The sequence below is a fragment of the Oncorhynchus kisutch genome, linkage group LG9 (genome assembly GCF_002021735.2).
Source record: "Oncorhynchus kisutch isolate 150728-3 linkage group LG9, Okis_V2, whole genome shotgun sequence".
In the NCBI taxonomy this organism is placed as follows: domain Eukaryota; kingdom Metazoa; phylum Chordata; class Actinopteri; order Salmoniformes; family Salmonidae; genus Oncorhynchus; species Oncorhynchus kisutch.
The window spans coordinates 36857524-36882523 of record NC_034182.2 but is presented as its reverse complement, the minus strand read 5'-3'; the positions used below and the strand labels follow the sequence as shown (position 1 = coordinate 36882523).

At 44.4% G+C, this 25000-nt stretch overlaps 1 protein-coding gene across 1 annotated transcript in view; it reads left to right on the top strand.

Moving 5' to 3' along the window:
• Nucleotides 1-25000, top strand: part of LOC116375234 (VPS10 domain-containing receptor SorCS2-like) — a 166562-nt gene that overhangs the window by 81741 nt on the left and 59821 nt on the right. The window contains exon 2 of the mRNA XM_031831379.1: nt 18783-18850. Coding sequence (XP_031687239.1) covers nt 18783-18850 — 68 coding nt within the window. The remainder of the gene's footprint in view (nt 1-18782; nt 18851-25000) is intronic.

Below are 25000 nucleotides of genomic sequence, written 5' to 3'. Positions count from 1 at the left end.
TTTTTTAAACAACTGTATTACCTAAGCCCATATTCAAATTATCACGCATAATTAAGTGATCATGCCCGAGAAGCCGGTGTTTAGAGGATAGATTGGCACGTGTGTTGTCAGGCCCGAGACAAGTCAATGGCTGGCAAACAGTGCCAACATATTCTGGGACATGAACACACATTTATCTGTGTCTTGGAATAGGCAGTGTGTTGTGTCTTGGTATAGGCAGTGTGTTGTGTCTTGGTATAGGCAGTGTGTGTGTTGTGTCTTGGTATACGCAGTGTGTTGTGTCTTGGTATAGGCAGTGTGTTGTGTCTTGGTATAGGCAGTGTGTGTGTTGTGTCTTGGTATACGCAGTGTGTTGTGTCTTGGTATAGACAGTGTGTTGTGTCTTGGTATAGGCAGTGTGTTGTGTCTTGGTATAGACAGTGTGTTGTGTCTTGGTATAGGCAGTGTGTTGTGTCTTGGTATAGGCAGTGTGTGTGTTGTGTCTTGGTATACGCAGTGTGTTGTGTCTTGGTATAGGCAGTGTGTTGTGTCTTGGTATAGGCAGTGTGTTGTGTCTTGGTATAGACAGTGTGTTGTGTCTTGGTATAGACAGTGTGTTGTGTCTTGGTATAGGCAGTGTGTTGTGTCTTGGTATAGGCAGTGTGTTGTGTCTTGGTATAGACAGTGTGTTGTGTCTTGGTATAGGCAGTGTGTGTGTTGTGTCTTGGTATAGACAGTGTGTTGTGTCTTGGTAAAGGCAGTGTGTGTGTTGTGTCTTGGAATAGACAGTGTGTTGTGTTGTGTCTTGGTATAGACAGTGTGTTGTGTTGTGTCTTGGTATAGACAGTGTGTTGTGTTGTGTCTTGGTATAGACAGTGTGTTGTGTTGTGTCTTGGTATAGACAGTGTGTTGTGTTGTGTCTTGGTATAGACAGTGTGTTGTGTTGTGTCTTGTGTTGTGTCTTGGTATAGACAGTGTGTTGTGTTGTGTCTTGGTATAGACAGTGTGTTGTGTTGTGTCTTGGTATAGACAGTGTGTTGTGTTGTGTCTTGGTATAGACAGTGTGTTGTGTTGTGTCTTGGTATAGACAGTGTGTTGTGTTGTGTCTTGGTATAGACAGTGTGTTGTGTTGTGTCTTGATATAGACAGTGTGTTGTGTCTTGGTATAGACAGTGTGTTGTGTTGTGTCTTGATATAGACAGTGTGTTGTGTCTTGGTATAGACAGTGTGTTGTGTTGTGTCTTGGTATAGACAGTGTGTTGTGTTGTGTCTTGGTATAGACAGTGTGTTGTGTTGTGTCTTGGTATAGACAGTGTGTTGTGTTGTGTCTTGGTATAGACAGTGTGTTGTGTTGTGTCTTGATATAGACAGTGTGTTGTGTTGTGTCTTGGTATAGACAGTGTGTTGTGTTGTGTCTTGGTATAGACAGTGTGTTGTGTTGTGTCTTGGTATAGACAGTGTGTTGTGTTGTGTCTTGGTATAGACAGTGTGTTGTGTTGTGTCTTGGTATAGACAGTGTGTTGTGTCTTGGTATAGACAGTGTGTTATGTGGTTTCCTTTGTTTTGTCCTCAATGTGTCTATGATGGTGGGCACACACACACACACACACACACACACACACACACACACACACACACACACACACACACACACACACACACACACACACACACACACACACACACACACAGACACACACACTTGGCGCTTCCACCCCTCTTCTTCACAGCTCTCGGTCTGCTTCCAAATCCCCACCTGTTTTCTACTCTTATTTATTTTTCTCCTTTCATTTTTCCGTTCTGGAAAGGTTTTATTGACCACCCGGCTGGATGGGGGAACGGAGGGGGTCTGTGGTCAGTCACAGATGGAACGAGTGAGAGAGCGACCCCCTCTACCACTCTTTCATGTCTCTGCTTTCTTCTCTCTGTGGTCTTTCAGATAGACTGGCTGACTGTCGTCTTACAGAGATGATCAGGGTAGATTGAGTTTGAGGAGTGGCAGCTGAACTTCAGATCAGGGTAGATTGTGTTTGAGGTGTGGTAGCTGAACTACAGATCAGGGTAGATTGTGTTTGAGGTGTGGCAGATGAACTTCAGATCAGGGTAGATTGAGTTTGAGGTGTGGCAGCTGAACTACAGATCAGGGTAGATTGTGTTTGAGGTGTGGCAGATGAACTTCAGATCAGGGTAGATTGAGTTTGAGGTGTGGCAGCTGAACTACAGATCAGGGTAGATTGTGTTTGAGGTGTGGCAGTTGAACTACTGTGTTTGAGGTGTGGCAGTTGAACTACTGTGTTTGAGGTGTGGGAGCTGAACTACAGATCAGGGTAGATTGAGTTTGAGGTGTGGCAGCTGAACTAAAGATCTGGTAGTGACAGATACATCATTGCCTGTGTTCAAATATATATTTTTGGGGCATGTGGGAGCATATGCTCTATTTTTGTCCCCATTTGTCCTTGTTGACTCACACAACTGAAACGATCAAAGATTTTTTTGGTTTCAAACTAATACAAAGGTTGTCTATGACATAGGTAATCTCCAGGATAAATACAACAAGAGTACACCACCTAGCCCCCAGCATCATATTATGTGAGTAAGCATTTCACAGTAAGTTCTACCTACACCTGTTGTATTCGGCACGTAACAAATAAACATTTGATATGATTTGCAGTCATAGTTCAAGCCAGGACTTGATCGACCCAATATCAAGACCCTCCAGGTTTGGTTCAATCTCCAGCGCTCTTCCCTCACCCCTCATCCCCTCTGTCTGTCCAAGTAAGGACATTCAAGAACCCATCACCTCTGGGTTTCAACCCAACCTTCACCCCTAGACCCAGAAACAACGAGGGAGAGTGACCCAGACAGACAGACAGAAACAACGAGGGAGAGTGACCCAGACAGACAGACAGACACAACGAGGGAGAGTGAACCAGACAGACAGACAGAAACAACGAGGGAGAGTGAACCAGACAGACAGACAGAAACAACGAGGGAGAGTGAACCAGACAGACAGACAGAAACAACGAGGGATAGTGAACCACGCAGACAGACAGAAACAACGAGGGAGAGTGACCCAGACAGACAGACAGAAACAACGAGGGAGAGTGAACCACGCAGACAGACAGAAACAACGAGGGAGAGTGAACCAGACAGACAGACAGAAACAACAAGGGAGAGTGAACCAGACAGACAGACAGAAACAACGAGGGAGAGTGAACCAGACAGACAGACAGAAACAACGAGGGAGAGTGAACCAGACAGACAGACAAAAACAACAAGGGAGAGTGAACCAGACAGACAGACAGAAACAACGAGGGAGAGTGACCCAGACAGACAGACAGAAACAACGAGGGAGAGTGAACCACGCAGACAGACAGAAACAACGAGGGAGAGTGAACCAGACAGACAGACAGAAACAACAAGGGAGAGTGAACCAGACAGACAGACAGAAACAACGAGGGAGAGTGAACCAGACAGACAGACAGAAACAACATGGGAGAGTGAACCAGACAGACAGACAAAAACAACAAGGGAGAGTGAACCAGACAGACAGAAAGGGTGGACAAAAGCAGAAAAATGGAAAAGTAAAAGACAGCAGTAGAATGAACTCCAAATACCATCGTTAAGCCCTCAGACTCAGTCGGGCTGGGTTCATAACGACCCGACCTGGTCGACCCCAATACCATCGTTAAGCCCTCAGACTCAGTCGGGCTGGGTTCATAATGACCCGACCTGGTCGACCCCAATGGGATTGTATTAGCCTTTTGATTGGGTTTCACATTTTTTAAAACAACTGTATTACCTAAGCCCATATTCAAATTATCACGCATAATTAAGTGATCATGCCCGAGAAGCCGGTGTTTAGAGGATAGATTGGCACGTGGGTTGTCAGGCCCGAGACGAAGTCAATGGCTGGCAAACAGTGCCAACATATTCTGGGACATGAACACACATTTATCTGTGTCTTGGTATAGGCAGTGTGTTGTGTCTTGGTATAGGCAGTGTGTTGTGTCTTGGTATAGGCAGTGTGTGTGTTGTGTCTTGGTATAGACAGTGTGTTGTGTCTTGGTATAGGCAGTGTGTTGTGTCTTGGTATAGGCAGTGTGTGTGTTGTGTCTTGGTATAGACAGTGTGTATGTTGTGTCTTGGTATAGGCAGTGTGTTGTGTCTTGGTATAGGCAGTTTGTGTGTTGTGTCTTGGTATAGACAGTGTGTTGTGTCTTGGTATAGGCAGTGTGTTGTGTCTTGGTATAGGCAGTGTGTTGTGTCTTGGTATAGGCAGTGTGTGTGTTGTGTCTTGGTATAGGCAGTGTGTTGTGTCTTGGTATAGGCAGTGTGTGTGTTGTGTCTTGGTATAGGCAGTGTGTTGTGTCTTGGTATAGGCAGTGCGTTGTGTCTTGGTATAGGCAGTGTGTTGTGTCTTGGTATAGGCAGTGTGTGTGTTGTGCCTTTGTAAAGGCAGTGTGTGTGTTGTGTCTTGGAATAGACAGTGTGTTGTGTTGTGTCTTGGTATAGACAGTGTGTTGTGTTGTGTCTTGGTATAGACAGTGTGTTGTGTTGTGTCTTGGTATAGACAGTGTGTTGTGTTGTGTCTTGGTATAGACAGTGTGTTGTGTTGTGTCTTGGTATAGACAGTGTGTTGTGTTGTGTCTTGGTATAGACAGTGTGTTGTGTTGTGTCTTGGTATAGACAGTGTGTTGTGTGGTTTCCTTTGTTTTGTCCTCAATGTGTCTATGATGGTGGGCACACACACACACACACACACACACACACACACACACACACACACACACACACACACACACACACACACACACACACACAGACACACACACTTGGCGCTTCCACCCCTCTTCTTCACAGCTCTCGGTCTGCTTCCAAATCCCCACCTGTTTTCTACTCTTATTTATTTTTCTCCTTTCATTTTTCTGTTCTAGAAAGGTTTTATTGACCACCCGGCTGGATGGGGGAACGGAGGGGGTCTGTGGTCAGTCACAGATGGAACGAGTGAGAGAGCGACCCCCTCTACCACTCTTTCATGTCTCTGCTTTCTTCTCTCTGTGGTCTTTCAGATAGACTGGCTGACTGTCGTCTTACAGAGATGATCAGGGTAGATTGAGTTTGAGGTGTGGCAGCTGAACTTCAGATCAGGGTAGATTGTGTTTGAGGTGTGGTAGCTGAACTACAGATCAGGGTAGATTGTGTTTGAGGTGTGGCAGATGAACTTCAGATCAGGGTAGATTGAGTTTGAGGTGTGGCAACTGAACTACAGATCAGGGTAGATTGTGTTTGAGGTGTGGCAGCTGAACTACAGATCAGGGTAGATTGAGTTTGAGGTGTGGCAGCTGAACTACAGATCAGGGTAGATTGAGTTTGAGGTGTGGCAGCTGAACTACAGATCAGGGTAGATTGTGTTTGAGGTGTGGCAGTTGAACTACTGTGTTTGAGGTGTGGCAGTTGAACTACTGTGTTTGAGGTGTGGCAGATGAACTTCAGATCAGGGTAGATTGAGTTTGAGGTGTGGCAGCTGAACTAAAGATCTGGTAGTGACAGATACATCATTGCCTGTGTTCAAATATATATATTTTGGGGCATGTGGGAGCATATGCTCTATTTTTGTCCCCATTTGTCCTTGTTGACTCACACAACTGAAACGATCAAAGATTTTTTTGGTTTCAAACTAATACAAAGGTTGTCTATGACATAGGTCATCTCCAGGATAAATACAACAAGAGTACACCACCTAGCCCCCAGCATCATATTATGTGAGTAAGCATTTCACAGTAAGTTCTACCTACACCTGTTGTATTCGGCACGTAACAAATAAACATTTGATATGATTTGCAGTCTTTGCAGTCATAGTTCAAGCCAGGACTTGATCGACCCAATATCAAGACCCTCCAGGTTTGGTTCAATCTCCAGCGCTCTTCCCTCACCCCTCATCCCCTCTGTCTGTCCAAGTAAGGACATTCAAGAACCCATCACCTCTGGGTTTCAACCCAACCTTCACCCCTAGACCCAGAAACAACGAGGGAGAGTGACCCAGACAGACAGAAACAACGAGGGAGAGTGAACCAGACAGACAGACAAAAACAACAAGGGAGAGTGTACCACGCAGACAGACAGAAACAACGAGGGTGAGTGAACCACGCAGACAGACAGAAACAACGAGGGAGAGTGAACCACGCAGACAGACAGAAACATTGAGGGAGAGTGAACCAGACAGACAGACAGAAACAACGAGGGAGAGTGAACCAGACAGACAGACAGACAGACAGACAGAAACAACGAGGGAGAGTGAACCACGCAGACAGACAGACAGACAGAAACAACGAGGGAGAGTGAACCACGCAGACAGAAACAACGAGGGAGAGGAAACCAGACAGACAGACATAAACAACGAGGGTGAGTGAACCAGACAGACAGACAGAAACAACGAGGTAGAGTGAACCAGACAGACAGACAGAAACAACGAGGGAGAGGAAACCAGACAGACAGACAGAAACAACGAGGGTGAGTGAACCACGCAGACAGACAGAAACAACGAGGGAGAGTGAACCAGACAGACAGACAGAAACAACGAGGTAGAGTGAACCAGACAGACAGAAACAACGAGGGAGAGTGAACCAGACAGACAGACAGACAGAAACAACGAGGGAGAGTGAACCAGACAGACAGACAGAAACAACGAGGGAGAGTGAACCACGCAGACAGACAGACAGACAGAAACAATGAGGGAGAGTGAACCACGCAGACAGACAGACAGACAGACAGAAACAACGAGGGAGAGGGAACCAGACAGACAGACAGAAACAATGAGGGAGAATGAACCAGACAGACAGACAGAAACAACAAGGGAGAGTGCCCCAGACAGACAGACAGAAACAATGAGGGAGAATGAACCAGACAGACAGACAGAAACAACGAGGTAGATTGAACCAGACAGACAGACAGAAACAACGAGGGAGAGTGAACCAGACAGACAGAAACAACGAGGGAGAGTGAACCAGACAGACAGACAGAAACAACGAGGGAGAGTGAACCAGACAGACAGAAAGGGTGGACAAAAGCAGAAAAATGGAAAAGTAAAAGACAGCAGTAGAATACTATAGAATAATGTAGAATACTATAGAATAATGTAGAATACTATAGAATAATGTAGAATACTATAGAGTAATGTAGAATACTGTAGAATAATGTAGAATACTGTAGAATAATGTACAATACTATAGAATAATGTAGAATACTATAGAATAATGTAGAATACTATAGAATAATGTAGAATACTATAGAGTAATGTAGAATACTGTAGAATAATGTAGAATACTGTAGAATAATGTACAATACTATAGAATAATGTACAATACTATAGAATAATGTAGAATACTATAGAATAATGTAGAATATTATAGAATAATTTACAATACTATAGAATAATGTACAATACTATAGAATAATGTAGAATACTATAGAATCATGTAGAATACTATAGAATAATGTACAATACTATAGAATAATGTACAATACTATAGAATAATGTACAATACTATAGAATAATGTACAATACTATAGCATAGGAGACAGATAAACTATAGTGGCAACCAGCCAGTGGAATGCTGACTACCTCAGCCTGACTGTATGGAATCTACCATGTGTGTAAGGGTTAGTCTAGTAGACATTCCTTTGTATTGGTTAGACTGCAGGGCCAGCAAAACTCACAGGCCCATGTAATAGTCATCTCCCTTTCTCCCGGAGCAGTTTAATGAGGGGTCGCTGTCTCAAACAACCGTTAAAACGTCTGCGTTTGTATGGGTCACTGCCCGGTGCCTGGCTCTGCAGAGGGAGGGTTGAGGTCCGTGCAGAAACGTGTCCTAACAGACATGACCGCTCGAGGTTGTGGAACGCTGAGATCTGAATGGGCAATGCCCTGATTATCACTGCTATTGAAGGAGAGGAATGGAGGTAATTGTGACCTAGCTAAGATATTACAGTTTTTTTTGATTGCTTAAGCACGATTTTGAAAACAGGGCCCGTGTTTTCAAAACACTACACACAATTAGCACAACCACACACCCAATTAGCAAAACACTACAGATCCTTTGCAAAATTAAACACTCTTGTAAAAACTATACACTTCTTTTTAAAAACCACACTTTGTTACCACATGAAACACACACATTTCACATTACTATACTCTGTTTGCACGAGTTACACTCTGCTGTGATAAACCTAAAACACTTTCAGCATTTCTACTTCCCTATGATTAGAGTAGGCTACTATCAACAACGTACAAATATATTGTGAATTCACCAAACACTACACAAGACCAATGTTGCAGACTGAAGAAACTCATTTATTTCTCAACATGCCCAAAATGTTGACATGGAGATTCATAATACTGTAACCAAACGTCACTTTACGTATTGTAAGTTCAAAATAAAAAATAAATAACTAGACATTGTCTCTTCGCCTAGCTGGATCTGGCCAGAGGATTTCATCAACATCGCAGGCAATGTTGTCATTAGCAAGACACCTTGGAAAGAAACGTCTTGAATGACGAATCCATCCTTGCATTGCTGCTTCCTCCATCTGGTCACAGGCCTCCTCCATTGCTTGGATGAGGGGTACCTCAGCCTGGAGACGGAGATCATATACCTTCCACCGCCATCCCGAGAAAAACTCTTCTATAGGGTTGAGGAATGGAGAGTATGGTGGAAGATATAGGATGGTGAAATGTGGATGTTGCTGAAACCAGTTCTGAACCAGAGCAGAGCGGTGGAAAGACACATTGTCCCAGACAACAATGTATTGCATATGATCGATTTGATTTGCTGCTGTTATGTTGTGCAATTGGTCCAAGAATGTAAGTATGAGTGCTGTGTTGTAAGGGCCCATATGGGCATGGCGGTGGAGGACCCCATTCTGTGTAATGGCTGCACAGAGTGTTATATTACCCCCACGTTGCACGTTTCTTCCCCTCCTTCGTGTTCTCGTCAGGTTGAACCCAGCTTCATCTACGTAAATGAACTCATGCTGGATCTCCTCTCCATCCATTCGTAAAACTCTCTGAAAAACAGTGTCAGGCAAAATTGTGTAGTTCAGTGTAGATCTAGTATACATATTACAGTACAGTATAAGATTATGAGACAGTATGCAAGATCACACTGCTAAAGTGAATACATACCTCTGCATAATCATGCCGCAGTCGTTTCACCCTTTCGGAATTGCGCTCGAAAGGCACTCGAAAAACTTGCTTCATTTGAATATGTTTTTTTTGGGGATGCGTGGCAGTGTTGATGTTGAGACCTGATGGATGTCGTTGAAAATGGTTATTGACAATGTTAGCTTGGAGCTGCTTGAGTGTTATAGCATTGTTGGCCAAAACCATGTTTACTATCTCCCTCTCTTGCTGTTCTGTGAACATAGGAGGCCTTCCTCCTTGTCGTCCCAAAAAACCAGTATCCAATAGTACAGTAATTTCCCAGGAAACGGTAACAGAAGTGCTGATAGTCCATAGAATACAGGACTGTAAGCAGTTACTGAAACCGTGCAGATGTTTTTGATATGATGATATTTTTACAATACCTATTTTCCAGTCGAAATGTTCTCATCACACTTGCCACTGTATATCGGCTTAGATTTGGCTCTACTCGCAGTCCAGCCTCCCTCAGCGTCAGGCCGTGGTTGACAACGTGGTCACAGTGTTGAGGAGGCAAAGTCAATCCTCAAATTGAATTGGCCGGGAATCCTCTTTTTTCCCAGACTGTGATGAAAAGTGTATCTGTGTGTGGTCTGTTTTCTGAAGAATGTGTTCACCTCCAAGGAGTCATACACTCTGATAGAGTGATTGTATTTCACAGATTTTGCCTTAAAAATGAATGACTGCGTTCTTCTTCTTTCTCTCCAACACTGGCGATTCTCGTCTCTCTCTCTTTATCCTCTCGTTCCGTTCATTCCCTTTCCTTTCACCAAACTCTTCTCGTCTCTCTCTTCTAAAGCTGATTGATAGCTTCTCAATGAGACCCCCAGTGTAGCAGAATGTCTCAAGGAAGAAAAAAAAGACAAGATGGTGATGTGAAGCTGGACTTCATGATGTCGCTGGTGTAAAGGGCTCACTGGGGGCTCTTGTAACTGTGTGTTGTTATTCAGGGGTCCTGACTGCCCAGTTGATGTTTCCCCAGGAAAATGTCATCCCGAGGCTGACGAACAACATTCCCACAGTGGGTCACCATCAGACTGCGACAATGTTGCCACAAGGGTTGCATGAACGTTGTGGCAAAAACATTTTTTTTTATGAAGCTCTTTATGTGAAATGCTTGGAGTTTCCAGTGTTTGTACTACTCTAATGAATAGAACATGTATGTGAATAGGAGATGTATTTGTTGAAAGGAAACACTCTTTCAGGGTCAATTGCTTCACAAATTACCTTTTCTTTACTTTGCAGTCATTAAAATGCCCACACCGTGCTTTTCCGTCGTGGTTCGTTCCAAAATGACCACTCAGACTTTGTCTCTCTCGTCTTGACATATTTGCAGATCTATGTAGGCTCCAGTTGTTATGATTCATTTTTGTATTTATAATTAACTTGTCCCGAATAACAGGAAGATCGTTCTAAGCTGCTGCTCTGTTAAGACCTTTCGGATGTGCCAAACTTTCCCTTTCAGTAAAATAAGTTGTAGTTGGGGCCTGCCAAGCTGCATTCTCGGGCTCCGGCCAGTTCCCGTTGGTGGAAGCGGTGGGATCAAGCTTCTCCACTATTCAGCAATTTTGTCATGAAGGGGAGGCCCGCCGTCGCCAACAGGACGCTCCATCTGCCTCCTCATAGTGATTCATGGTAGCATTTGGACTTGCCCTGTCCACCACTTCTCTAAAGAAAAATTATCTTCCCTTCGTGCAGAACTCAGCCTCAAACTCAGTTTCAAACCAGTGTAGCACTGGGATAGGACTGTGTAGCACAGGGATAGGACTGTGTGGGGCAGGGATAGGACTGTGTGGGGCAGGGAGAGGACTGTGTAGCACAGGGATAGGACTGTGTGGGGCAGGGATAGGACTGTGTAGCACAGGGATAGGACTGTGTGGCACAGGGATAGGACTGTGTGGGGCAGGGATAGGACTGTAGCACAGGGATAGGACTGTGTGGCACAGGGATAGGACTGTGTAGCACAGGGATAGGACTGTGTAGCACAGGGATAGGACTGTGTAGCGCAGGGATAGGACTGTGTGGCACAGGGATAGGACTGTGTGGCACAGAGATAGGACTGTGTGGTGCGGGGTTTCTCTGGAGACGCTGCGTTTTTATGGGCTGGTCAGATACAAGACCAGGGGAGTGTTGACATGCAGATGAATGATGCCCCGAATCTCTGTCGGCCCAGTGGAGAGAAAGACAGAAAAGCTCTCTTTACTTTTTCATATTTCACAGGACGCTTCTGGGATGCTATTTGATGTGCAACGCCCAAAGCAATCTGTATTTTTATGCAGGGCTGTCTATTGCAAACAGGGGCACACATGTGGTTGTGCCAGTCCCGGGCGACACTAGCAGAGGCATGCTCTCATTTACTACCCAACTCTGTTTTACATGAAATAGTAGATCTTGTATAAGTGGGGCTCTTCAGAGGAATGCTTCACCAATTAAATCTGAAATGCACAACCAAATACTTCCCCCCCGTTTATAGCCTTCTAGAATCTGATCCTGGTGGAACTCTTGATCCCAGCACTCAGAGTTCAGAGGTCACCAGTATTAAGTTGTCCCGTCTTCCGATTGATCTTTTCATGTTGAATTGAGAGTTGAGGGCGAGAGACTACCTAGACATCTCCTTCCTTCTCTCCTGTGCCAGTCCTCCACCTTCTCCACTGCTCTTCTCTTTCATCCTTCCATCAACACCTAAACTTGTCAGTAAACCACTTTCTTCACTTCCCTCACCAGGGCATGGCCAATTAAAACTTGAAAAAACATAATTGGCAAAAAGTCCAAATGTTCAGCATAGCAGATGAAGTCAGCGTTGGTGTTTCATTACGTCTCTGGCTGGTGAGAGTCAGATAGGTCTCGGTCTTACTTGGCGTCTCATTAGAGCTGTGTGGATAGAGAGGGACAGCTTTGCAGAGGCTGACAGTCTGTTGCCACGGTCACTAGCTGATTCACAGTAGGACAGCACACGGCCAGGCAAGGCGGCGGAGGGATATGCTCGCTTGCTGCATCGCAGGATGTCACACAAGAGCCTTCCTGGTTTCACATACTTCAATGACTTTGAGTAAAAGTTCAGATTATCTCTGCTTTCCAATTCCCCATCTGTGGGGATAGACTTTCCCAGCAGTAACTGAGTAAATCTTTAGGAGCTTGTTTCAGCTTTAATATTGCAGATAGATTGTGGCTTCCATTAATGTAATTGTCTGAATAATTTCCAGTCCCTCATATATACTGTATATGTACTGTATATATATATATATAAATATAACTAAATTCAATCCTATATTATTTTCCCCTAACCCTACCACCGTAATTGGAGTAAACTAACTAACTAACTAATACTTTACATTCTATATACATTTTACAGACACAGAAACATTGTCTTCTAAAGTTGTCTTCTGTTTGTTTTTAGTCGCATCCTTCAGCTCTACTCAACCCCTCCCATCTATCTCTGAACACCATCCAGTCCCATCCTTCAGCTCCACTCAACCCCTCCCATCTATCTCTGAACACCATCCAGTCCCATTCCTTCAGCTCTACTCAACCCCTCCCATCTATCTCTGAACACCATCCAGTCCCATCCTTCAGCTCCACTCAACCCCTCCCATCTATCTCTGAACACCATCCAGTACCATCCTTCAGCTCTACTCAACCCCTCCCATCTATCTCTGAACACCATCCAGTCCCATTCCTTCAGCTCCACTCAACCCCTCCCATCTATCTCTGAACACCATCCAGTCCCAATCCTTCAGCTCTACTCAACCCCTCCCATCTTTCTCTGAACACCATCCAGTCCCATCCTTCAGCTACACTCAACCCCTCCCATCTTTCTCCGAACACCATCCAGTCCCATCCTTCAGCTCCACTCAACCCCTCCCATCTATCTCTGAACACCATCCAGTCCCATCCTTCAGCTCCACTCAACCCCTCCCATCTATCTCTGAACACCATCCAGTACCATCCTTCAGCTCCACTAAATCCCTCCCATGTTTCTCTGAACACCATCCAGTCCCATCCTTCAACTCCACTAAATCCCTCCCATCTTTCTCTGAACACCATCCAGTTTTGATTTATTTTTGGCATATATTTTTCAACTGTGCTGTGATGTTTCACAAAAGTTCTGAATCTTTCTATTGTCATAGTTTCTACAGATTGTAAATTAAAGATAAACATTTTTGCTAAGTGTATTATTATATTGTTGATCAATTGACTATGACTTTTCAAGTCACCCATCAGTGCTATTTGCAGAGTTAGCTCCAGGTAAATGTTGCAATTCTTCATCCATTCCTGAACTTGCAACTTAAAAACAAGCTACATATGTGCAGTACCAAAACAAATGATCTAATGATTCTGTCTCTTTGCAGTAAAATCTGCAGATCTGGGATCTGAGTCCCAGTGTGGGCTTTAAAGAGTAGCTCAGCCTCCATAAAAGAGGCCTGTTGTCCTCTTGGAATAAAAATCCCTATAGCTGCATTGCTCTGCCCTGGCACAAGGGGGCAACACTAAAGTTGGTTGAGGGCCTAAGGCTTTGGCCAGACTGATCCGTAGAGAACAAACACCAAATTAGAACCTAAAGTATGCGTCAAGCTGTCAAAGGTTCAACTTATCTGAAAATGGATGGAAATTTGAGATGAACGAGTCATCTCAAACCAAATTGAATTTAGTCACATGCTTCGTAAAGAACAGGTGCAGTGGAATGCTTTCTGACGGGCCCTTCCCAACAATGCAGAGAAAATAGAGAAATAATAGAAAAGTAAAACATGTAATAATGAAAGTAATAATAAATACACAACGAGTGGCTGAATACAAGGGGTTCCAGTACTGAGTCTCTGAGTAATGATAACTGGGCTGAGGGGTTCCAGTACTGAGTCTCTGAGTAATGATAACTGGGCTGAGGGGTTCCAGTACTGAGTCTATGAGTAATGATAACTGGGCTATATACAAGGGGTTCCAGTACTGAGTCTATGAGTAATGATAACTGGTCTATATACAAGGGGTTCCAGTACTGAGTCTATGAGTAATGATAACTGGGCTGAGGGGTTCCAGTACTGAGTCTATGAGTAATGATAACTGGGCTATATACAAGGGGTTCCAGTACTGAGTCTATGAGTAATGATAACTGGGCTGAGGGGTTCCAGTACTGAGTCTCTGAGTAATGATAACTGGGCTGAGGGGTTCCAGTACTGAGTCTCTGAGTAATGATAACTGGGCTGAGGGGTTCCAGTACTGAGTCTATGAGTAATGATAACTGGGCTGAGGGGTTCCAGTACTGAGTCTCTGAGTAATGATAACTGGGCTGAGGGGTTCCAGTACTGAGTCTATGAGTAATGATAACTGGGCTGAGGGGTTCCAGTACTGAGTCTATGAGTAATGATAACTGGGCTGAGGGGTTCCAGTACTGAGTCTATGAGTAATGATAACTGGGCTGAGGGGTTCCAGTACTGAGTCTCTGAGTAATGATAACTGGGCTATATACAAGGGGTTCCAGTACTGAGTCTATGAGTAATGATAACTGGGCTATATACAAGGGGTTCCAGTACTGAGTCTATGAGTAATGATAACTGGGCTGAGGGGTTCCAGTACTGAGTCTATGAGTAATGATAACTGGGCTATATACAAGGGGTTCCAGTACTGAGTCTATGAGTAATGATAACTGGGCTGAGGGGTTCCAGTACTGAGTCTATGAGTAATGATAACTGGGCTATATACAAGGGGTTCCAGTACTGAGTCTATGAGTAATGATAACTGGGCTATATACAAGGGGTTCCAGTACTGAGTCTATGAGTAATGATAACTGGGCTGAGGGGTTCCAGTACTGAGTCTATGAGTAATGATAACTGGGCTATATACAAGGGGTTCCAGTACTGAGTCTATGAGTAATGATAACTGGGCTGAGGGGTTCCAGTACTGAGTCTATGAGTAATGATAACTGGGCTATATACAAGGGGTTCCAGTACTGAGTCTATGAGTAATGATAACTGGGCTGAGGGGTTCCAGTACTGAGTCTATGAGTAATGATAACTGGGCTATATACAAGGGGTTCCAGTACTGAGTCTATGAGTAATGATAACTGGGCTATATACAAGGGGTTCCAGTACTGAGTCTATGAGTAATGATAACTGGGCTATATACAAGGGGTTCCAGTACTGAGTCTATGAGTAATGATAACTGGGCTATATACAAGGGGTTCCAGTACTGAGTCTATGAGTAATGATAACTGGGCTATATACAAGGGGTTCCAGTACTGAGTCTATGAGTAATGATAACTGGGCTATATACAAGGGGTTCCAGTACTGAGTCTATGAGTAATGATAACTGGGCTGAGGGGTTCCAGTACTGAGTCTATGAGTAATGATAACTGGGCTATATACAAGGGGTTCCAGTACTGAGTCTATGAGTAATGATAACTGGGCTGAGGGGTTCCAGTACTGAGTCTATGAGTAATGATAACTGGGCTATATACAAGGGGTTCCAGTACTGAGTCTATGAGTAATGATAACTGGGCTATATACAAGGGGTTCCAGTACTGAGTCTATGAGTAATGATAACTGGGCTGAGGGGTTCCAGTACTGAGTCTATGAGTAATGATAACTGGGCTATATACAAGGGGTTCCAGTACTGAGTCTATGAGTAATGATAACTGGGCTGAGGGGTTCCAGTACTGAGTCTATGAGTAATGATAACTGGGCTATATACAAGGGGTTCCAGTACTGAGTCTATGAGTAATGATAACTGGGCTGAGGGGTTCCAGTACTGAGTCTATGAGTAATGATAACTGGGCTATATACAAGGGGTTCCAGTACTGAGTCTATGAGTAATGATAACTGGGCTATATACAAGGGGTTCCAGTACTGAGTCTATGAGTAATGATAACTGGGCTATATACAAGGGGTTCCAGTACTGAGTCTATGAGTAATGATAACTGGGCTATATACAAGGGTTCCAGTACTGAGTCTATGAGTAATGATAACTGGGCTATATACAAGGGGTTCCAGTACTGAGTCTATGAGTAATGATAACTGGGCTATATACAAGGGGTTCCAGTACTGAGTCTATGAGTAATGATAACTGGGCTGAGGGGTTCCAGTACTGAGTCTATGAGTAATGATAACTGGGCTATATACAAGGGGTTCCAGTACTGAGTCTATGAGTAATGATAACTGGGCTATATACAAGGGGTTCCAGTACTGAGTCTATGAGTAATGATAACTGGGCTATATACAAGGGGTTCCAGTACTGAGTCTATGAGTAATGATAACTGGTCTATATACAAGGGGTTCCAGTACTGAGTCTATGAGTAATGATAACTGGGCTGAGGGGTTCCAGTACTGAGTCTCTGAGTAATGATAACTGGGCTGAGGGGTTCCAGTACTGAGTCTATGAGTAATGATAACTGGTCTATATACAAGGGGTTCCAGTACTGAGTCTATGAGTAATGATAACTGGGCTGAGGGGTTCCAGTACTGAGTCTATGAGTAATGATAACTGGGCTATATACAAGGGGTTCCAGTACTGAGTCTATGAGTAATGATAACTGGGCTATATACAAGGGGTTCCAGTACTGAGTCTATGAGTAATGATAACTGGGCTATATACAAGGGGTTCCAGTACTGAGTCTATGAGTAATGATAACTGGTCTATATACAAGGGGTTCCAGTACTGAGTCTATGAGTAATGATAACTGGGCTGAGGGGTTCCAGTACTGAGTCTCTGAGTAATGATAACTGGGCTGAGGGGTTCCAGTACTGAGTCTATGAGTAATGATAACTGGTCTATATACAAGGGGTTCCAGTACTGAGTCTATGAGTAATGATAACTGGGCTGAGGGGTTCCAGTACTGAGTCTATGAGTAATGATAACTGGGCTATATACAAGGGGTTCCAGTACTGAGTCTATGAGTAATGATAACTGGGCTATATACAAGGGGATACAAGGGCTCTGGGCCAATCAGCTACTACCAGCCCCTGGGCAGTAAGGCCCAGTGTGTTCTTACCTGGATCCTGCTCCTGGCCAGGGCTCTGGGCCAATCAGCTACTACCAGCCCCTGGGCAGTAAGGCCCAGTGTGTTCTTCCCTGGATCCTGCTCCTGGCCAGAGCCCTGGGCCAATCAGCTACTACCAGCCCCTGGGCAGCAAGGCCCAGTGTGTTCTTACCTGGATCCTGCTCCTGGACAGGGCCCTAGGCCAATCAGCTACTACCAGCCCCTGGGCAGTAAAGCCCAGTGTGTTCTTCCCTGGATCCTAACAGCTCACTCCACCGACCTGCCAATAACACCTCCAAAGGGCTAACTGCTCGCTCTCTGAACCTCCGGCATCCCTCACCATGGCAACGCACGCCCAGCAGGCCGCACTGCTGTCAAAACCGGAGAGTTCTCTGAAAATCTGAAAAACCAATGAAGGAGTGGGACGCACGCAAGCACACACACACACACACACACATACACACACACACACACGTGTGCGTGAATGTTTTTGTACGATGGTGTTAGGAATTTTATGAATAATGACTAAACAATATCTACATTTAAATAGAACTATAAATAATTCAACTCTACTCTGTTTTATTATATCTGATAAATAATGTTAGTTCATAAGGAAGAGATTATGTAGCATGAACAAGGAGTAATTAAACATAACAAACACCATTCCAACTAGGTTGGGGAGGAATGTGTTGTGTGTTTTAAATAAGCAAAGAGGGTCATTAACCTATGTTTGAACCAACTCAACTTTAACTCTGTTTAGATAAGACAGCGAGAGCCTCCCTATGTTTTCCGTTATCTGGAACTGTCTGCTAAATAGTGATAGATAATGGTGAGACTTCAGAAGTTAATCTTGATATAGTGTGTGTGTGTCAGGAGTGTGCGCTAGTGGGTTGGAATAAACTTTTGAACCTGCTTTGTCTTGGTCGAGAGGAGGAGATTCATTCTATAACCAATGACGTCATATTTTATATATAAACTGTTGTACGTGGTTCTATGGCAGCGCGCTCCGAGAATAAATACTATTATCTCATTTTGATAAGACATGTCTCTGTCTATTTTATGCAAATAAGGGTCTTACAAATTTGCAGAAACAGACAGAGTGATTTTAATTAAATTGATTAATGAACACATATAGGAATGATAAAATTCCATTAACAGATGGGCAAGATGCTCTGGTTCTATGGATGATATAGTTGTCTGTTGAGTTGTATATCAAAGGGCAGATTTTCTTCCCCACAAAACCTAATGTTCAGCACCTGTACTTGAATAAAACTCTCAAGGGGTTTAATATTTGAAGCTCCTCCTGAAGTGATATTCAGTGTTAAACAAGACACATCATCTGGCTTGAGGACCACTCTGTAAACATTTCCTTCTCAAATTAAAATGTAAAACAAGACAGCTATTTGTACAGGCTAATAGTTTCTCTGTGTTCCCTCAACCGGTTCATCATCAGCATTACAGCCACAGCCCAGGGAAAGAAGTTTACAAAATACATTTTTGAATCATTTTGTATCAAACCAAATACTGCTATTGCAATAGTTACCATGCTCTATCTGTGAACATGTTTCAGTTTATATTGTACTGTTGAGACTCACCCTTCATCCTCCTCTCTTCCTCTCTCCTCTTCGTCTTCCTCAGGTCATTCTCATCCTGACCAAGTATTACCATGTCGACTCCAGCAAGGTCCTGGAGAGCTCCCTCTGGAGGTAAGAGCAAAAGGCTGTGTTTGTTTTCTAGTACCTGTCCAGGTTATATCGGCGCCACAGCCAAGTCCACCTATCAGGACAGGGACTCACTGTGAGGTTAAAGTGGCAATATGTCACTTTTTTGGCGACCAGACCAAATTCACATAGAAATGTGTCATAGATCTGTCATTCTCGCTGAAATTAAGTCTAAGAAGCGGTATATCTATGTGCGCTATTTCTATTCTTCCTGTTCTTAAGTTTTGTTTTAGTGTTTTTTACTTTGGGTTTTGTACAACAGCTTTAAACAGCTGAAAATACTATATTTTGGGGTTATGAAAAATATATTTCACAGTGGTTGAGATGGTACAATGATCCTCTACACTGTACTCTCTTATTTTGTCACATAAACTGCAATTAAGCAAACTATTACAGTTTTAGCAACCTGCAAATGGCGGAACAATTTCTGCATAGTGCACCTTTAAAGGGTGGTGGGTCGGTTTATCTCATTGCTGTGCTTCTCAGAAGACACACTGGCACTGAGTACGGACTGAACAGTTTGGAAGAACGACAAAACATCAGCTGGGGCTGGGAAAGAGAGGAAGTGGGTAGGTGGCATTGGACGACAGCGGGCATCTGTTTGGAGAGATAGCTAATCAGTGTGGCACAGGGCAGGACAGTGGGCACCGTCTGGTGCCAGGGAGACAGGGTCACGACTCGGCCTGATGGGCAGACCAGAGCAGCTTCTACTTAGTAGAACTGGCCAGTCAGCAGCTCCTCTGTTCTCTGTTTCAGAGACTCAGAAGCTCAGAACCAATCACTCTAACACATACATTTTGTTATTCTAAAACATAAGTCCTCAAGTGGCAGGGTCCTGGTTCTAATGATAGAAATAGAAAGCCATCAAACAGTAAATGTGTCTCATGCACAGGAGGTTGATGGCACCTCAATAGGGGAGGACGGGCTGGTGGTAATGGCTGGAATGGAATGGATGGAATGGCATCAAATACATTGTTCCGTCTGTGTTTGATGCCATTCCATTTGCTTCGTTCCGGACCTTATTACCAGCTGTTCTCCCCTCCTGTGGTCTCACAATAGTACTTCATTACTTCCCTCTACCTCACTGTGGGTCCTCTGCACTTCAAACCGCTGGCCGCTCATTAGCTGTGTCTGCTTGTCTCCCTCTAGCAGTCATATGAATAATGCACATACTATTTCCACCCTGCTCCGGTTGATGTTTTAATTGTTGTAATTCAATGAATCATTTTTTAAGGTTCACCATGACGAACCAGTCTGGTCGGAGAAAAAAAAGACAAGTTGAAAGAATCTAAACGAACTGTAATTTAAATCACAAATCTGGCACGTTGTTAGCCTCCCTTCATTATTGTCTGTGAACGGTGAAGAGAATTAGCATGTTTTTTTGTCAGGAGCCAAAATGGCCGCCGTGGTGTTGTTGTGCTGTTATTGTGTGTGTGGGCGTCGGATTCCTGTCAGCTCCAGAATGGCTGTGCAGTTGCACCGCCACCTCCACTGTCCTTGAGCCTACACTTTGATGTCCTCAAGCATGGGATCAAACGGTGGGGAAGATGGGGGAGATTAATGGGCTCGGCACCTCACTGTCAGGTGGTGTAGATCAAGACGCCAGGCGATGTGAGGTACCGCTCTGGAGGAGCGTTAGCTGAGAAGGCGGGAGAGAGGAACTTCTGTGAGGCTTCTGGGTCACTGGGTTTTAGACGCCTGACATCCGACGTGGCTTGCCTTTGGAGTCCTTTGGACTGGCTTGCCTTTGGAGTCCTTTGGACTGGCTTGAAAGTCGGTGATGATTTCTTAGTGTGGGCTACATCAACCACTGCAAGGTGAAATGAGACAGAACTACCTGTACTTCTGTCTGTCTGTTTACCCCTCTTTTACTTTCTCAGTTTTGCTTGTCAATTCTCTTAAATTTGAGAGAGGTTCTGGTTAAGATTAAAAAGCTCTGTGAGGAACCCAGGCATGTGGTCCCCAAACTGTCTCTGTACCTTCCTATGACTCAGCTGAAAGCTAAAGTAACATCAACAGTGGTGATCCCAGCAATCCCGACCCCAGTCTTCCCCGGATGCTTGAAGGGGAGGTGGAGCGGTCCCATATTTTTCCAATCAGGATTAAGCCAGAGCGGATAATGGGTTTGTGGTGTGAGACAATCCTATGTGAACTGGGCTCCAGAGAGTCGGAGTGGGAGGGATCCAAGCTGGTCCAACTGGCTATCTTTCACATGACTAAATTCTCAAAGATCTCTCACAGAATATCATCGTCTTGATTTTTATTTCATTCTAAGAGAATATCAAAGGTGACTGATCTGATACAGATCTCGCTTAGGCACAGCCAGGGACGACTAAATAGTGATCATTTAAAGTGCTGGTCAATTATACGCTTTAGAATAGTGTATGTGCTTTTGCCCCTGCTGACACAACTCTCTGTGTAAAACCTGTCTGTTTATGGTCATGTTCAGATACGACAGAGTTGAAAAAGTTAAGGATAAACCAACTGCTTCAAAGTGGCTGATGGGATTGATTTTTTTTTTTTTTTAAGACCTCAGTTTCTCCCTTGTCTCTCCCAGTGTTCTTTCTTCTTTGTGTTCTGTGGAGTTTGGGCTACCTCCATAACTCTGGCGTCAGCCATGGGAGTTTAATGCTGCGTCTCTGGCTCCAATAACCGGGGCTTTGAATCTGTTATGTCTGTCCCAGGATCCTCAGCTGGAGCTGGATGAAGAGACCTAAACATTCCCTTTTCTCACGAGAACGGCTCTCTTTGTGATGCAAAACGGCATGGTTGCTATGAAATTGAGGCAACCGAGGATGTTTATATAAAAAAAAGAAGGTTTATATCGAAAAGACACAGTTTGCGTTTGAATAAAATAATGGGTTTCCTTGTAAGGAACATTTAACAATAGCTCCATACGAGACCAGAGACCCAGCAAGGGGAGCGTTATAGCTTGTCAATTACAGCTATACTGAGATTGTAATGTGCACAACAGGCCTGCTATTTCCCTCACACTCACACACCTCTCTGTCACTCACACACCTCTCTGTCACTCACACACCTCTCTCTCACTCACACACCTCTCTCTCACTCACACACCTCTCTGTCACTCACACACCTCTCTCTCACTCACAGCTCTCTGTCACTCACACACCTCTCTCTCACTCACACACCTCTCTGTCACTCACACACCTCTATCTCACTCACACATCTCTCTCTCACTCACACATCTCTCTGTCACTCACACACCTCTCTCTCACTCACACACCTCTCTCTCACTCACAGGCTCTCTTCCCTCTCTTTATTGATTCTTTCAGAGACAAGGGAAAGAGGAAAACGAGCGATAGAGAGACAAAGGGGAAAAGACAGTGATGGAGAGGGGAAGAGGGGAGGGTAGGGAGAGAGGAAGAGGGGAAGAGGGGAGGGTAGGGAGAGAGGAAGAGGGGAAGAGGGGAGGGTAGGGAGAGAGGAAGAGGGGAAGAGGGGAGGGTAGGGAGAGAGGAAGAGGGGAAGAGAGGGAGGGTAGGGAGAGAGGAAGAGGGGAGGGTAGGGAGAGAGGAAGAGGGGAAGAGGGGAGGGTAGGGAGAGAGGAAGAGGGGAAGAGGGGAGGGTAGGGAGAGAGGAAGAGGGGAAGAGGGGAAGAGAGGGAGAGAGGAAGTGTGCTTGAGGAGAAACATATGTGATAAATGTCTGACCTGTGTCCCCTACTGTTTTGCCTCAGGGGACCTTGGTGCTAATCCCTCTCTCTCAATTCAATTCAAGGGGCTTTATTGGCTAGGGAAACATATGTTTACATTGCCAAAGCAAGGCAAATATACAATACAAACATGAACAGTAAACATCACACTCACAAAAGTTTAAAATGAATATTAACACTTCAACTGGCATATTATGACTATACATAGTCTTGTAACGACTTGCAAATAATTAAAGTACAAAAGGGAAAATAAATAAACATCAATACAGGTTGACCTTTTCTTGTGACAACAGGTCACAAATCTTGCTGCTGTGATGGCACACTGTGGTATTTCACCCAATAGATATGGGAGTTTATCAAAATATAATTATTTTTGGAATTCTTTGTGGATCTGTGTAATTTGAGGGAAATATGTCTCTCTAATATGGTCATACATTTCTACTTCATTTTGTGGGCAGTGAGCACATAGCCTGTCTTCTCTTGAGACTCATGTCTGCCTACGGCAGCCTTTCTCAATAGGAAGGCCTTGCTCACTGAGTCTGTACATAGTCAAAGATTTCCTTAATTTTGGGTCAGTCACAGTGGTCAGGTATTCTGGCCCTCTGTTAAGGGCCAAAGAGCATTCTAGATTTGTCTGTTTTTTGGTTCTTTCCAATGTCTGTCTGTCTGTCTGTCTGTCTGTCTGTCTGTCTGTCTGTCTTCTGTCTGTCTGTCTGTCTGTCTGTCTGTCTGTCTGTCTGTCTGTCTGTCTGTCTGTCTGTCTGTCTGTCTGTCTGTCTGTCTGTCTGTCCTGTCTGTCTGTCTGTCTGTCTGTCTGTCTGTCTGTCTGTCTGTCTGTCTGTCTGTCTGTCCGTCCGTCCGTCCGTCCGTCCGTCCGTCCGTCAGAGACAGAGGACAAACACCACACACCCTCACCATGTGTGTGCACGTGTCTGTGTGTATTTGGACAAGGCTTTGCGTGTGGTTGTGCCTACAGCGTGTGCAGAATGTGTGTTCACACAATCCCTGTTGTGTGTAAGCTGGGAGCATTCACCTCACCGTGAACCTCGGAGCACTTCACTCACATTTTTTGGGGAGTTGTTCCCCCACCTCCTTCCCCTCAGTTTCCCCCCCAAAACCCCTGCTGTGCTTTTAGTTTCTGAAACAGATTCTTACTCCTCGGAAAGTCTTCTCAGGCAAGAATACTTATTTTTATCAAGAGATCTCTCTTTACAATCTATACTCTCCTGCAGCTGTTTGGACATATGCGTCCAAAATGGCTCCCCATTCCTTATTTAACTCACCACTCTGGTCAAAAGTAGTGAACTATGTAGGGAATAGGGTCCTATAGGGCCCTGGTCTAAAGTAGTAAACTATGTAGGGAATAGGGTTCTATAGGGCCCTGGTCTAAAGTAGTGAACTATGTAGGGAAAAGGGAGCCATTTGGGACATACTCTGTGTCTATAACAGCTGCAGGGTTCGGGTTCCATTTCCCTATCCAGAAATCCAAACTTCAGCTGTGGTCTCGCTGTCCCCACTCATTTCCAATGATGAATTAGCATGTCAGAGTCTCAGCGCTACCACCATCATATGGCCGAGGCCTGTTAACATTTTGTCTTCATCTGCCCAGACTCTTCCCGAAAGAGAGACAGGAAATAGCAGCAGCCTGAGTCACTCTACAGTACTGTACCCCGACACCAGCTGGTTACCCCATAGCCTTACTGTATGAACAGACAGGAAGTCAAACGATATGTCAGTCATCCAAAAGCACACGACACCATGATGCATCTCCTGGATGTTTTCTCTCTCTTGGAATGAATGGGGGAAAACCCTGTATAAATCAAGGTCAAATTAAAATAATGAAGGAAGCAGTATTCTAATGGCTGTGGCTGGTTGGCATGAGTAAGGAGCTGGGTGTGGATGATGCTGTTGGGGACGGGGGATTGGTTGCTGCGTTACTAAGAGGAGATGTCAAATTGAGTGTGTGTTGACAGAGTGAGACTAAACCACATGCAATACTCTCTGGGATGTAAAGCCTGGAACACAAGAGTTGTGACAGGCAAGGATACACAGATGCTCTCTCTCTCTCAATTCAATTCAAGGGCTTTATTGGCATGGGAAACATGTGTTAACATGTTCTCTCTCTCTCTCTCTCTCTCTCTCTCTCTCTCTCTCTCTCTCAATTTCTCTCTCTCTCAATTTTTTTTCTCTCTCTCTCTCTCTCTCCTCTCTCTCTCTCCTCTCTCTCTCTCTCTCTCTCTCTCTCATTCCTCGCTCTCTCTCTCTCAATTTCTCTCTCTCTCCTCTCTCTCTTCAATTTTTTCTCTCTCCTTCTCTCTCGCCCCCTCTCTCTCCTCTCTCCTCTCTCTTTTTCTCTCTCTCCTCTCTCCTCCTCAAATCTCTCTCAATTTTTTTCCCTTTCCGCAACTCTCTCTCCTACAACTCCTTCTCTTTTCTCTTTCCTTCTGCTCTCTCTCTCT